This window comes from Hypanus sabinus, chromosome 4 (genome assembly GCF_030144855.1).
Source record: "Hypanus sabinus isolate sHypSab1 chromosome 4, sHypSab1.hap1, whole genome shotgun sequence".
In the NCBI taxonomy this organism is placed as follows: Eukaryota; Metazoa; Chordata; class Chondrichthyes; order Myliobatiformes; family Dasyatidae; genus Hypanus; species Hypanus sabinus.
Genome location: NC_082709.1, coordinates 110,856,977 through 110,873,412, shown reverse-complemented (window position 1 = coordinate 110,873,412; position 16,436 = coordinate 110,856,977). Strand labels below are relative to the sequence as shown.

At 39.2% G+C, this 16,436-nt stretch overlaps 1 protein-coding gene across 4 annotated transcripts in view; it reads right to left on the bottom strand.

Annotated features, from left to right (window-relative positions):
- Positions 1 to 512: 512 nt before the first annotated feature.
- Positions 513 to 16,436, bottom strand: part of fndc3a (fibronectin type III domain containing 3A) — a 241,776-nt gene continuing 225,852 nt past the window's right edge. For all 4 annotated transcript variants that reach the window (XM_059967865.1, XM_059967866.1, XM_059967867.1 and 1 more), the window contains 3 exons: positions 13,571 to 13,737; positions 12,827 to 12,954; positions 513 to 3,262 (listed from right to left, as the gene is read on the bottom strand). In XM_059967865.1, the coding sequence (XP_059823848.1) occupies positions 2,948 to 3,262; positions 12,827 to 12,954; positions 13,571 to 13,737 (610 nt within the window). In that variant the 3' untranslated portion in view covers positions 513 to 2,947. The remainder of the gene's footprint in view (positions 3,263 to 12,826; positions 12,955 to 13,570; positions 13,738 to 16,436) is intronic.

The window sequence follows — 16,436 nt, the reverse complement described above, 5'->3', positions numbered from 1 at the left end:
CAGTCCCTAAGTTTCCTATACTCTGCTCCATCCTCACTTTAAGGATATACCTGCAAGCAAACATAGTCGCCACAGACTGGGTTCATCAGACCTAGGGATCAAAGATTATGATTAGCACAGTGTGAAGAGGCATCAAAGTTTCAAAATTCAACTGTCCAGATGTATGCAGTTGACAGGGCTGCAAACATTTTAGTTGTATATTTAACTCATTGTAGAAACAATCAGAAAACCTGATGGACAACTGATCAAGAACATCCAACTCAATTCCTGCATACTTGACTTATAATTAATAAAGATAATCTTAAAGAAGTCAAGGTGAATTTGATGGCCCAGTTTTTACAGCTGCACTCACTGATATTCTTATCTTGTCATCAAACTGACAGCAATTTTGGAGTTGTTCGTAAGTTGCTGCAAGCCATGTTACTTTCTACTCTAATAGTTTCATCTGCCTTGAAAACCTATCCAACTTGCAACAAAGCCTAAACACCTTGAATACATGCAGTAGGCAGTGCAAAGAATCATACATTATTTATTGTGCATGAATTTTGTTTTACGTATTACCTGCTGATTTACAATTTGGATTTAGATACATATTTCAGAGTCTATACATGTTATGGCAGCTTTACATCATCAGTACTAAATCAGACATAATATAAGTGATATGCTGTATATTTGGAACAGTTCCAAAGTTTTCATAGTTTTTGGAATGTACAATCAATGAGGTAACTGTGAAGCTTTGTTACATTTAAAAACCACTGCCCCTCAATACAGGAAACTGCAATGAGAGTATGGAAAGTACAATTACATTTATAAATGACTGATAATATGCAACTATCAAAAATAGGAATGGACTTGAATTTGACTGTCAAAATAAACTCTTCCAGCTTTTCAACAACAACAACAAATTTTGCAGAATGTTTTAAAACTGAGCCCACATTGTCTTGAAATAGAGCCATCAAAAATCCAACATACATAACATTTTCTTATAGAATATAGCTGGCCAAAACATTTTGTGTATTCTTTTCAGTAAAGTTGCCAGTGCCACAATAGAAATAAGCAACCATTGAGGGAATAGGGAAATAATATCCCACTCCAGGTAAATCATTTAACCAAGGTACATAAAATGTAATTAAGGCTGCAGATTTAGAGGGATATTTTAAGGGAATTTGATTTTTAACTGGTTTAAAATAAAGCTAAGGGATACCTGGAAAGATAAATGATGCTTCTCCTGATCTGCTTGCAGCTTTTTTTTCTGCTGTGAAATCATGCCTGGTTCTTTAAAAAAATGCATAAAGTTGTCAGCAGCTGGTGGCCAGAGGAAAGGATCAGACATGAAACACTCAGCATTTGCAATCATCCAGCTTGAGATGCACAGTATACTTTCTTTGGGTAACACTTGCTAACATTGAAGTGCAACACTCAACTTAAAAAGCAAAAGGGAAATGTAAACGTACCTGACAATGCAGAAAGTTCACTTTGTACAGGGTTGGCGTGCATATATCAAACTTTCACATACCCCTTACTTCCTTCAAATAAAGTGACACATAAAACAAAGTGATTTGTAGCACAACTTAACTGGTAGCGCACACTACTGAAAGTGTTAATAACCTAGGAATTTATGTCTATAACTAGAATAAATAAGAGACTAACCAAAAAAAATTAGAATGCATTGCACGGTATATGAATAAAACAATATTACTTTAAGGACATGTAATACTCTAGCAAATCCATATCTTTATCACAAGACTCTAATCAGAGATTATGTGCAATAATGGAGACAGCATTTAAGGTGCTAGGAAGTATAAATGAACTATTGGACCAATAAAAGCCCACCATACACTGGGGCAGAGTTCCAGATGATATCTATTAGCACATAAATTGCAAAGTACTGCAAAATGGCTGACATGTGACCTTCTGAAATGTATTATCTTTGCAATATGTAGTGTTGTTTTCCAGATAGTTGGTGCTATTAGTGTTCTTACGGATTTGCAGGAACTCTCTAAGATTTTAACTATTGTCTTGAGTAGGCTTGCACAGAATTGTTGCATTCAGTATGAGTTTAAAATGAAGAATTATTAATTTTCAATTGTAAAGCATTTCTTCACTAAAGAATGCTGCTAAAATTAAAATTGTACCCAAAATATAATCTGTGAAACAGTGAAAATGATCCATTATAACTTGTGTATGTAGGATAATATTGTATTAATTACTCAAGTCTGAAGATATGACATTTTAAGTTTGTCTTCATGATACAAAAACTTTAGCACTAGAATACTCTACTGTATCGCTGAGTAGCTTTTATCCACACAATCACAAGTTGTTCTTGCTTACTGGCAATTTAGTCCAAGAGGTCCCTCTTCAATTGTTTTAGGCTACATTTGAGAAGAGGTAGGAATTGCACAACTACCAAAGATTCAAAGTTTCACAGTTTGGGTTCACTGTTCTTGTTGCAACTGTTATGAATTTTACCTACATACTCCTCAAGATTTAATACCGCCAATATCTGTTCCTGCAATATATTTAGCACACTGCACTCAAGTGCATCATTTTTTTCCTTTCATCCGAACATTTTCACATGATCCCTTATAATAAAGCTTTTTAAAAAAAATCTCTGGTATAACGCTTCAACTTCAAACATAGCATGCCAACATTCAGAAGCAGCTTAAAGGGGTCCTATGCAAAATGGTACGTACTGGACTTAACCAGATGTCACTTCTTGTATAGATTGTTGCTACTTTCAACAATCTCTGATGGAACACTATTTCTACATTGCCAGCTTTTCATTAACAAGCAAGATTAAAGGCATGACAATGGCTGAGATGTTGGCAACGAGCCTCTATTTAGGATTGGATACCATCATCAATTTAAAAGCATAATTAACAACAATAATTCGATATTACAACACAAGTAATACATGGCAGAGAGACATAGAGATACTAATAACTTTTCACTTGATGACAAAGTATTGAACAATGAAAGCAATCAAAACAGAGACTGCCGCAAACAATGCAAGGATGAGGGCAGCACACTGCTCATCACTTAATGTCTGTGCTGCCTTTGTGACTTCTGTAGTGTCTTTGCTGCTGCTGGTTGGTGTTTCATTCCTCTGAGAATATAATGTTACAGAGGCACTGTAAGGGCCCACTAGATCATGAAACCCTTGAGTGCCTTGGCACTGGCGAATGGCACACACTCGAAAACGGTATTCACAGTTTAACTGGAGGTTTGAAACTTGGAAGGTTGTTTCTGGACCTTTATATATCTGAAAGTAAAAAAACAAATAACTGTAAAAGTAAGAAAAGAATTAAGAAAATTGAAAGCACAAAATCATACAAAGTTAACTGGTGTCTTACATTTAGCTATGGTTGTCATGATTTAAACATTCCTTTCCCACCTAGAGCTTAAACAACCTCAAATGAGGAGAGTAATACGGTTGATGTTTCTCTCTATATAATTTGCCTTTGTCAAGAGGACAGGAAACAAATACATATCTGGATACTGAGGACGCTGAAATAAAGGTGATACCAACTGCAAATAATTTCAGAAAGAGAAACATACTTCTTACAAAGGAGTTGATAGGCTTTGAATGTACTATTGCAGGTAGTCTTTGCAAGAGAAACTATATCAACTTTTAAGAATCAACAAAAGAGACTGCTGAAGAAAAAGGTGGGGAAATAAAAAGGCTATGACCATAATATTTCCAGAATATTATTGCTGGGGAAAGGATAACAGCAACAGAGCTGAGTGGGATAAGTTGCCTTCTGCTTATGCTGCTTTACAATGAAATTTTACATGAAGAATGAGACGGGATGATATAGGAATTTAAAGTTACCAACTTGCAAAAGAGGTACCAATGCATGTTATTAACATTATTCTGCGATATTGAGCATGTAGCACATTATTATACATTTCTTATCACATCTGTATAATTGGGGAAACTAAATTCTGCATTCAGTTTGTGGACTGAGTAGGGGACAGCAACAGAGAATATGATCTCCACCGAATATAGTGGTAGTATTCACATATACCACCAAAGCTGCTCTGGAGACCAGCAACACTTCCCCCGAATTGGGTAAAGGAGGGGAGCTGCTGCATTACATTTGGTGTTTAATATATATGATATTTCATCAAAACAAAATGCATTTGATCACTGGCTTTTTACCAAATTCAAATTCTTATGCTCCTATGGTACACCCTATCCTTGTTATATGCGTCTTCAGACTATGCAGACCCAGTTATGCGAGGAACCTATTTCTACCAACATCTCCTTATATGCATCCAAAACTCAACAGTTATGCTAGGAGCACTGCTTTCCTGCCAATACAAGTCACCACGTGCACACACCTCACAGTCTCACTCCCACCAGTTTTGCATTGGTTTTGGCAAGCTGTGGATGCACGATCTTGCACTCTTAAACTTTTGTTGGCTTTACCTACAGTACAGTGATTTTGTGCTTGAAATATTTAACTATGCCTCCTAAGTGTCCGATGTCATGACCTGGGCCATCAGCTGAGCAGCAGAGAACCGCTTTAACACTTGAAAAAAATTTGGAAATTATAAACAGCGTGGCATCAGCTGAAGGTAACACAGCTCTGGGGCACTACTACCAGAAACAGAATCTTGCCTTTAAAATTCTTTTGTTGCTTAACAATGCACCAGCCCATCCTACACATTGGGACAGCATTCATCCTAACATAACAGCGCATTTCCTGCTGCCTAACACATCGCTGATTCAACCACTCGACCAAGGTGTGATCCACATTCAAGGTGTATTTTTTTTTAATGGCAAACTGTCTCTCAGATTGTGCAAGCAACAGATGATTTTGAAAATCCCAGGAGGTTACCAACAGTGAGGGAATGGTGGAAGTCAGAACACTTGGCACAAATGGTGATGGACATGGACCCAAGTTTAGAACTGAGTCAGCATTTCAGTCATTCTCTGCTGTCAACCCTTCTTCCTTACAAGCAAATTTATGCTGAAAAACAAAATGCTGACAAGCAAAAAACCCTCACCACTTCCTTCAAACTGGAGCTGGCAGTTCTATGAGTTCTGTGAGTCTTCCTTCACCCCTTGCTGTGCTTGATATGATCCTGATGACCACAACCATCCATGTACCATATCCACGTAAAGCTGCCCGACACCACAACAACCACTCATCTCCCGGAGCGAATACACCTGCCACTGTTGGTGAGTACTGTACACCCTAGTATGTTAACTTACTCTGATTTATTACATTGAATATTACTTTAAATTGATGAAATATAATATGAATGTGCCTTGTGGTACTGCTTTTGTGACGTATTGGTATGAAAATGTGAATAAATTATAGATAAAACATATTTAGGAAGCCCTCTGGAACGCATCCCTATTTTCTCCATTTAAATAATTATTCACATTATGCGCCGACTGCAAGGAACGTATCTCCCGTATATAACGAGGATAGGGTGTAATATATGAATGGACTAATCACTACCACTCAAGATGCATTATTTGCATCAAGTAGTAATATTGTAAAACACTGCAGAGTAAGTACAAAAGAGAAAACACTGGAAATGTTCAACAGATCAGCACGTACCTGAAAAGGGCTTAAAATGAATTTAAGGGAAGAGTTTCTCACTTTCTCAATTCAACAATTTCTGATAATTAACCCTTTCAATCTTATAGTTAATTTTTTAAAAGATTCACTTCATTGTATTATAATTTCATATTTTATCCATCTCCTTAATTACAACTTTCCCACTATTTATACTTTAAAAGCTATCTATACCACTACTTTGCCATTCAGCCACCTGTCCTTCATCCTACCATAGTTTTGTGTTATTCTCTATGTTCCCCTCTGTGTAAATTTAAATCAGTAACCATCACCGCCTTCTCTTTGATTAAAGATCATCAACCTAAAACATTAACTGTATATTCTAAAAATACTGCTTGATATGCTATTTGTAGAAATGTTATAATATTGCATATTGCCAGCATATCTGTAGTACATTGAGTCTTAGAACTGTACAAAATGGCCATCTACACTAATTAAATTTATACTGAACAGAAACAGGCCCTGAGGCTCAACACACCCATGCCAACCAGGATGCTTTCCTGAGCTAGTCCCATTTGCTTACATGTTCCTTTAATTCTTTCCTTTCAATCTATCTGTCCAAATATCTTTTAAACTTTGTAAATGTACCTACCTCTTCCACTCCTTCTTGCAACTAATTCCATATACCAACCAACCTCTGTGTGAAAATCTTGCCCTTTCAGATCCTTTTTAAATCTTACCCTCTCACATTAAAGCTATGCCGTCTAATTTTATAAACATCTATAAGGTCACCTTCAGCTTTCTATGCTTCATGGAAAACAATCCAGACTTGCATTATAATTCAAGCCCTCCAGTCTCTGCAATTTATGTATCTTTCTTATTCTTTCTTCAGCTTAATCACATTCTTCCTATATTTTGTTAACCACAATTGCAGGTTGCAGTCTTGTACAGCTTGTAGCATAACCCAACTCTTCAATACAGTGCTCTATTTAATGAAGATAAGCATGCCATACTCCCTCAGCAACAATTGTCTACTTGTATCACCACTTTCAGGGAATTGTGCTCGTACCCTTATATCCATCTGTCCTACAACACTCCACCATCCTTGCTGACAGCATACACTGGCGGTGCCAGAGATTTTTTCTTGCTGGTGCTACAGTGGGGCTGAATTATTCAGTGATGGTACTGAGGGATATACTGTATGGCAATATGTATTTGCAAGGCCAGACACGTGGCATTCAAAAGTCAGTTTCAAGCATTATGTTACTACTATAAATGCCTCTGTTGATTCACAAGCATTAACAATTGATAGGTCTAATATAGAAGTGAACTGTGATGGTGTCAACAGCATCGGAGACAACCCGGGCTACATAGAGCATAAACAAACAAACCAACAGAGCATTCAACCCACAGCGCAGAACATGAATCACGCATCAATCCCTCAATCAGCGTCAAATGCGTGCTTTTCAAACGAAAAACACAACACTAACCCACAATGTCCACTGCTATTTGCATTACATAGACAGACAATGCTAAAAGATACACTGTTATTAAAGTCAAATAAGGCAAACAACAGATGCAAGGCTTTACCAGGAATTAGACAAATCATACTCTGACCATGCAATACCTCAATTAATTCGGCTACTGAATTTGAAACAAAAATCAACAGAATCATCGCTTGGAAGTCTAAGCAAAACCAGTAAGCCTAATAGCAGTAAATGTAATATTTTAGGATTTGCAGGAAACATAAGGGCTATGGGGTATCCACCACAAAATTATAATTACAGTTGGTCGTCCTTATCCGCGGATTCTGCACGTGTGAATTCAACCAACCGCGGGTCGCGAAAACCCGGAAGTGCTCTTCCAGCACTTGTTGTTCGAGCATGTACAGACTTTTTTTTCTTGTCATTATTCCCTAAACAATGCAGTATAACAACCATTTTACATAGCATTTACATTGTATAAGGTATTATATGATTTAAAGTATACAGGAGGATGTGCGTGGATTATCGTGCATCGGGATCGGAAAAAATCGGAAGTTCTCTTACTAGGTAAGTCAGAACAGGTACAACCGGTATTATTTAGCATCAGTTAGTCAAACGTTTCTCTTAGTATATAGTATATATTTTACCTTTCATCCATATAAAACACTTAAGAATGTATGTTTCGGCGCCGGGCTTACGAACGAAAGTTCTCGGGACTTGAGACAGATCACTCCCGAGTGCACTTTCCACCATGTCGGGTTGATGTGAAGATCAAAACCCCAAAGCCCAATAATTAAACCACTGCGTTGTTTAGTAATAATTGTAGTTTTCATCGGGGCAGAGCCTTTCTCACTTTATCCTTTAAAATTGTTCCGATAGTTGAACGACGTAGCCTAATGCTTCTTCAATGACCGATGGCGTTTCACCTCCTTCCGATTGCTTTATTATTTCCACTTTATTTTCAATTGTGATTGTGATTATTTTTGTGAACAGAAACACTGCGCATTCAGAACTTTGGCACCGGGTCTTAATGTCCACCGGATTGAGACAGGTTGCATAAGGGACTTGAGCATCCGCAAACTTTGTTATCCGTGAGGGGTCCTGGAACCAATCCCCCGCGGATAAGGAGGGCCGACTGTATTAGTCTAGACAGCATTAGTCTAGGCCCAAATTTTAAAAAAGTCAACCGCACTCACCATTGATGTTTTCAGAGAAGCACAATCTGTCTGTTGTTGTGATTGGTGGAAAAAGCATCAATGATTTTCTGGATGTCAAGTGCCTTGGTCCTCCGGCTGTTTATGGCCAGCAGGGCCAAGTTGCTGTTCTGAGCATTGCCGCTACTGTTCCTAATGTAGTTTTTGAGGCGTCTGAGGCAAGAGGAACTCCGTTTGCATGAGGCAGATGTCACAGGCAGTATCAGTGATATGCAGATTAGTTTGTATAAATCTATAAATGCATCGCGGTAGGGTCTCATTAGAGCTAGAAATTCCACTGTGTCATTCACTGTCTGTCCTTGCTTTTGTTGTTTCCAGCAGACGCTGAGACTGATGTAGCTCTGCAGTCAGGTTCACTTCAGTCACTCCATAGTATTGGGCCATTGGCCAAAGACGATTCTTGTCTAGGAAGAGCTTGTGTTTGGGACTCAATGCTGAGACTCCAGTCAGAAGACCCCAAGTCTCAATTGAGAACTGTCTTTTCATTTCAGTCATAAGTCTGTCTATAACAGGATAGAAACAGTGTTTGCGAAGGTCATCAGAGGATGTGATAAGTGTGCGTTCGGTTTGGGGCTCAACAACAAAATCATGTAGCTGGTGGGGTGACTGGGCTTGTCTCCTTTCATGTGGCCTGCTCTGTATACCGGCCTTGACGCACAGGTCCCTAGCTCTTGCCTGAATTTCACTCCATGATTCCTCTCCCTGTTTTGCTGAGAGTGCATCGATAACAGACTGAGCCAAGTCCACAGCGGAAGAAAGTTCCAAACTGGGAGATTGTAACGGGTCTGACATGAACTTGGTGACTCGGAATAAATCCTGAAACAGAGTGAGAAGTAAGCAAACTGCTCATCAATCAGTCCATTTACAGCTCTGGCCTTTGTTTTCCTCCGTGCATTTGGTTGACCCATAATATCCTGTAGCGCAGCTAGAATGGCAGGGAGTGATTTCCTTATAGCCCACAAAGCTGTAAACTGCCATGCCCAGCGTGTATCTGACAATTTCTTCAACTTCACGGGCTGTGCAGTTGATTCCAGTTCTGTTTCTTCATGAGAAGATCATGGGCAAGAGTTTGAAAAGAAGTAAAGTAGCTGCACAGTTTCAAAAACTCACCCGCTTGTTGTACATTACTCACAACATCCACTAAAACAAGGTCAAGTCTGTGATTGTGACAGCGTATATATAATGCCTGCGGGACCTCTTTCCTGAACCTCTCTTGTACCCCGTTATTGCACCTGGACATCACTGCTGCCCCGTCATAACACTGGCCTATACACATGCTCTTATCAATAACACACTGGGCGAGTGTCTGTCCAATGCTTTTAAGCAGCGACTCTGTGTCCAACCCTTCTGCTGGAGTGAAGTGCAAGAATTCTTCAAGTACTGTTTCGTTATTCAAATACCACACCACCACTGATATTTGCTCTTTTTTTACTCAAGTCTGTACTTTCATCCATCATGATGGCAAAATGTCCAGCCTCCTTGATTTCTGCACTTATTTGACATCTGACCATATCTGCCATAATACCTATAATTTCATTTTGGATATCGTGATGGGTTTTTTTTGCATTTCCAGGATTGTCCTCTTTTTTTTAGATACAATCTATTCAAACTGCCCAATTACACTGAGCAACTCAACAAAGTTTCCCCTAATGCCAGATCCATCATCCTCCCGGTGTCCTCGCTGAGCAATGCCTTGGCACGCAGTATAGTGTAGAGACTCAACCACTGCTCTCATAGACTCACGATTTTCTTGGACAATCTTTTCATGTCCTTTATCAAGCATATTTCCTAATCTTGAACCATCTTGTTTTCTCAATCTGAATTCGGCCCATGCCTCCATAGCAAACTTGTGTAGCATTTACATGGTGGGTTTTGAAAGCTGTTGTAGCTTTCTGCCAGTTGCAGTAACCGGTGACAGTGAAGGTAGACTCAGAATGGAACCCATGTCCTCCACTCAGAAAATGCCTTTTCCACTCAGAAAAGCAGAACATAGTATCTTCTGCGATCGAATATTCCAGCCAGGAGTACAGGTCAAACCAGCCATGAATAAAACTCCTTTGCTGATTGCCAAACTGTTGCAAAGGGTACTTTTTCAATGCAGGCCGACGGGGTCCTTCCTCAGGCTGCTGGCTAACATCACTAACAGTATTCTCACTAGCACTAAGAGCAGCTTCATCCACATTCTCTTCCGAATCCTGCTCCATTTCTTGTTCCTCTACTTTGCCTCACACTTCTTCGATGAACTGCTGTCATCCTCATCTCCACTTACTTCTTTCTGCATGTCATTTTCAATTAAGACAGGCTCAGGCTGAGACACCACTGATTCCTCTGGATGAGGTAGTTTTCTCACTGAAAATCGATCCATTTTTCACGCCGGCCAAAATAACGCACGTGCCAGGCCCACGCTAGCTTGTAAAAGCACAATGTGCACGTGTGGCATCTGTTAAGTCTTGCAAGACCACGGATCTGCGCCTGGATCCTGCACAGTGTATGTATACTATCAATCTCTCATGTGAGTGACATCACCACCTTAAGTGATCTTAGATCAGCTTAACTGACCTGAGTGATGACAGCAACGGCAAGACATTGACAACGAACGAATAAGCAGAAGTGTAGAGTGGATCTGACCTTAGACCTGCACAGAGTTTACGACTTTATTGCTGCGTGGGTGCTATGGTAATTGGAGGTCATTAGATCAACTGGAGAAACAAGCTATATTCAAAACTATACAGAGAAAGCAGCTGCAATTTGTATGTCAAATTTCAGTTAATTTCTTGGAGGTGCTATTGTAATTTCTGCTGGTGCTATAGCACCAGTAAGCACCACCTCAGCACCGCCACTGACAGCATACTCTACATATCACTCACTATGTGTTAGCTACTAGACTTCAGAATAAGCCCACTTAAACATAAGGAATTTTTTCCCCACTCTCTTTATTATACAGGGAATAAATTCATGGTTAGCTGGTGAAATATCTTCCAGTCAGAAAAATAAGACCATAAGATTTAGGAGCAGAAGGCAGCGATTTGGCCCATTGAGTCTGCTCCGCTATTCAATCATGGGCTGATCCAATTCTTCCAGTCATCCCCACTCCCCTGCTTTCACACCATACATACCCTTTGATGTCCTGGCTAATCAAGAACTTACCTATCTCTGCCTTAAATGCACCCAATGACTTGGCCTTCAGTGCTGCTCGTGGCATCAAATTCCACAGATTTACCACCCTCTGACTAAAGTAATTTCTCTGCATCTCAGTTCTAAAAGGACATCCTTCAATCCTGAAGTCATGTCCTCTTGTCCCAGAACCCCATATCATGGGAAATAACTTTGTCATATCTAATCTGTTCAGGTCTTTCAACATTTGGAATGCTTCTATGAGATCCTCCCTCATTCTCCTGAATGCCAGGGAATACAGCCCAAGAGCTGCTAGACGTTTCTCATATGGTAACTCTCTCATTCCTGGAATCATTCTCGTGAATATTCTCTGAATTCTCTTCATTGTTACTAAAATCCATTTACACACAATTCTCACAAAATTGAAATGATTATGGTGGATGCAAGAATATAAATTTGAATAATTCATTACTAAGGTGGAATCTGACTATGGTCAATTACAATTACTGCTTATTATATTACTATTCATTCTAATATTATTACCTATAGAAAGGAAAAATTTAATTATGTGAAACAATGGTTAGCTTCATTTCATTTTGGATCGAACAGTCTTGCTTAATATCCCTCTCTAGTTACAAAGACCAAAAAGGAAATATGTATCACATAACTACTGAATAATATGATAAAATTACTCTAAATAAGATTCTCAATGTTTGGTAATGATAAAAAATAAATAATCTAAAGTTTTAGCATTTTAATTAAAATTATTCAAGATTGTACTTGCATCCATTAAGCCTGTGGTGTTGCAATGCAGTAACCAAAAGAACAGATTTTTGTTTTATTCATTTGGCTAAATCTGCCAATTTCACATTTTCAGTAGCAGCAGATTTATAGTCCCGTTGCTCTGTCCTAATTTCATACTGCTTTCGAGTTTTGCTCTGAAACCAGCAAATTTACTTTGGATTCAGATTTAAATTGGTATCAGATTATTGCTACAGGGTATATTCATGTTTTCTTAAATCACCATTATCAACACGCAATTCCAGATAACCAGTATAGCCTATCCCAGAGGCTAAGAATACTGTAGTTTGAAAAGCTCTTCAATCTGCATGGAATTATACCAAAACAAGGAAAAGGTGCTCACTCAGAAGCTTGGAATTCAACATAAAGTGAATTTCACCAGCTTTTTGGCACTTAATAGTGGGAAGGGCACACTCTCTTAAGTATCACCTGAGGAGAGGAAAAAGAAACCTGCATTTTACAGAATTAAGTTGAATGGCACAATGAAAAAATAATTTCTTGGTCTGAGAAAGGCCTATAGTATATCAAGGGACAAAAAATGAGTTAAAGTAAAATAACAATTTAAAAAGATCAACAAGTTTATAGGAACAGAAAACACTACATATAGGAACAATTGAGATTATATCTGTAACATCACTGATACTTGCAATGCTAAATTTTTTTGAGTTCTAATCATTACCTGCTTGAATTCAGAGTCTTTGCCAACCATGGCTTGAACGCTGTAAACAATTGGATCTCCCTTCATTGCTGGCAAGGGTTCCCAAATGAGATCACAAACATTCTCCTTCAGTTGCTCTAATCTTGGAGCTAGTCAGAAGGGAATTAGGTTAGTTAATTTAGTGTATGCATACAATAAAACAGACTACAAGCTAAAATATACATTAATAAATGATTACAACAAATACACATCAAAGTGGATTCATATCAGTTCCCAATTACAATTAACATAAGTTTCACATTAAATGAAAATTCATTTCTTCAGTTCATGCTATCTGTGATTGAATGTCAATCCAGGTTTCCAGCAGAAAGCAAAAGGTATAAGATTAGAGATAACAGCCAGCCATTATAAATAAGCTACCAAGAGATATTGTCAGTTGTCAAAGAGAAGTCTCCAAATTAAGTAGGAATTTTGTGTGAAGGAGGGTCACTGGAAAACAGGCAGATGTAGGACTTGGGTTATGAGTAGGAAAAGTTGAGTGATTGATTGACGTTAAAATATCAAAAATTAATGGATTGTTAAAAATGAATCATCTGTTTAAAATATATTTTAATGTCTTTAAAATGGCCTTAGGCAACATGACAAATGACAGAATTCCATTAGCAGCTTCAAAATCTGAAACTAAGTATATGATTGTTGCTTACCAGTGCAGATGAGATAACAACAAATTAAAATGTCTGTACGTTGATATCAATAAACACCTACCTTTAAGAGGAGATGGAGGAGATATGGTAGTCATGAAAGTGTAAACTTCAGAAAGGGGTCCTTCACCTGCTTCATTACATGCCTGAATTTTAAATCGGTAGCATGTGGACTCACTGAGCCTCTGAACTTTATATGTGTGACATGGTCCCCTGTATAGCGTTGAATACCTGAAAGATATGCCAGGTTTTCAAGAGTTGTACAAAATCATAAACTTTGAGCTGATCTTTATCATTTGAGAAAAAGTGGTTTATAATGCCAGCTGTAATTTTATTTGTGAGTCTTTTAAGTACTTAAAAATAGGATGCTGCAGAAAAACTTACTGTGGCTCGTAGTTTGTTCTTATATTGTCAATTATTAATTTTCTCCTTCATGAATGGTTCTATACTATCTAATAACGACTTGTTTGGATTTTACCTATACAATTTGAAGCAAGATGTTTTTCCTCCAAAAGCAGTAGTTTGGGAGTGTACCTTTTACATCCCACGTTCACAAGAGGCTTTTTTTCAGCGGCTTAGGCCTGAGGTGTGGGGGTGAGTGTTGGTGTCAGAACCCTATGAAAGTCGGGAGAGAGAGGATAAGAGGAGCAGATTCGGGGAAGGCTGGTCTTTTTGGGCTGTGCAGGCACGGAAAACGTCAGTGTCACATGTGGAGTGCAAGTATAAAAAGAGCAGACTCAGGTAAAGCTGGTCTTTATTCGGAGGCTCAGGTGTTGAGGAGCGTGAGTGTCGGTGTCAAAAGCCCGATGGAAGTCAGGAGACAGAGGATAAAAGGAGCAGATTCGGGCAAGGCTGGATCTTATGGGCTGCACAGGCGTGGAAAATATCACTGTCAGAGCTAAATTCCGCTGCAAGAAAAAGAAAGGTAGTCTCAAGTGGAGCAGCCAGTGGTAGAGTGTGAATGTTTTGGTTTAACAGGCTTTGGTGTGACCAGGTGAAGACAGTAAAGAAGAGGCAAGTCTTTTTTTAAAGTATGTAGTAGTCAGGATGGAATGCTCCTCCTGTCAGTTGTGGGAAATCAGGATACTTGACAGTTTCCCTGATGACTACATCTGTGGGAAGTGCATCCAACTTCAGCACCTGATGAATCGGGTCAAGGAGATGGAGCTGGAGTTGGATGTTCTCAGGATCATTCATGAGGTGGAAGATATTATAGACAAGACATTGGAGGAGGTGGTTACACCTGAAGTAATTATAGGAGAGCTAATAGCTTGGGGGACAGAAAGGAGATTCTGGGGCCGCAAGAGACATGAGGATGGTGTGTTGCATATTGGCAACAATAACATAGGCAGAAAAGGGAAAGAGGTCCTTTCCAGTGAACATCTAGAGTTAGGAAAGAGGCTGAAAAGAAGGACTTATGAGACTGTAACCTCCAGATTATTTCCTGCACCACGGTTAGTGCAGTGAAGAATGGGCTGATAGCACAGAAGAATAAGTGGCTGCGGAGATGGTGCAGGGGATAGGGTTTTAAGCTCTTAGATTATTGGAACCTTTTCTGGGGAAGGGGTGACCTGTAAAAGAGGGATTCGGTTACATCTGAACTGGAAGGGAACGAATAACCTGGCTGGAAGGTTTGCTGATGCTACTTAGGAGAGTTTAAACTAGTTTTGCAGGGGTCTGGGAACCGGAGCTCCAGGTCATTAAGGGAAGGATCACATCGAAATGCACTGAAAGGCAAAATTGAAATAACAAATATGGTGAGTCGGACAGTTTGAAGTGTGTATATTTTAATGCTAGGAGTATTAGGGGTAAGGGTGATGAAGTTAGAGCATGGATTAATACATGGAACTGTGATGTAGCAATGCTGAAACTTGGCTGAGAGAGGAGCAGGAATGGGTGATTGATGTACCAGGTTTTCAAAGTTTTAGAAAAAGTGGAGGGGGGCAGAAGTTGTACTACTAATCAGGGACAATATCACAGCTCCATTCAGGGGAGACATAATGGAGAGATTAGACACTGAGTCCATTTGAATGGAAATGAGGAATAAGAAGGGTGCAATCACACTGGTGGATTGTACTGCAGACCAACCCCCCCCCCCCCCCCAACAGCCAAAGGGACACTGAGAAACAGATATGTAATCAGATTAAAAAAATGTTTAAAAATAATAGGATTGCTGTCATGGGGGGATTTCAACTTCCTGAATATCAACTAGTGTAAGGGGTTTAGATGGGGCAGAATTTGTTAAGTCTATCCAGGAAGGTTTGTTAAATCAATACAGAACCCTGGGTTACATACGAGTTCTGTTCCTGAGTCTGTCTTTAAGTCAGATTTGTACGTAAGTCGGAACAAGTACATCCAGTATTATTTAGCGTCAAACGTTTGTCTTAGTATATAGTATATATTTTACCTTTCTATGCATATAAAACACTTAAGAAACATACGTATTCCAATAATTAAACCACTGCGTTGCTTAGTAATAATTGTAGCTTTTATTGGGACAGGGCCTTTCACATGCTCCATTATTCTCATTTTATCCGTTACCCTTTAAAATTGTTCCGATCGTTGACCGATTGTAGCCTAATGCTTTTCCAATGACCGATGGCGTTTCACCTCTTTCTGAATGCTTTATTATTTCCACTTTATTTTCAATCACGATCGTTTCCCGTCAATGGAACAGGAACACTGTGGGCGGCAGGACCCGAGCTCCGCCAGCTCCCGAGGACCACCGCACCAAATTCCCCAGGTCCGAAAGTCCATCGCACTGAGACAGGCTAAATGGGACAAGTGGGGGCTGTGCTGGGTTTGGGTATTTGATCCTCCACAATATTCCACATGGGAATTTAAACTGGAGGTGGCAGTGTTTTTTTTTACGAAGTCGAGTTGCGAGCTTGACATCAACCCGGCACGGGAGCTGTCTGTCAATAAATTGA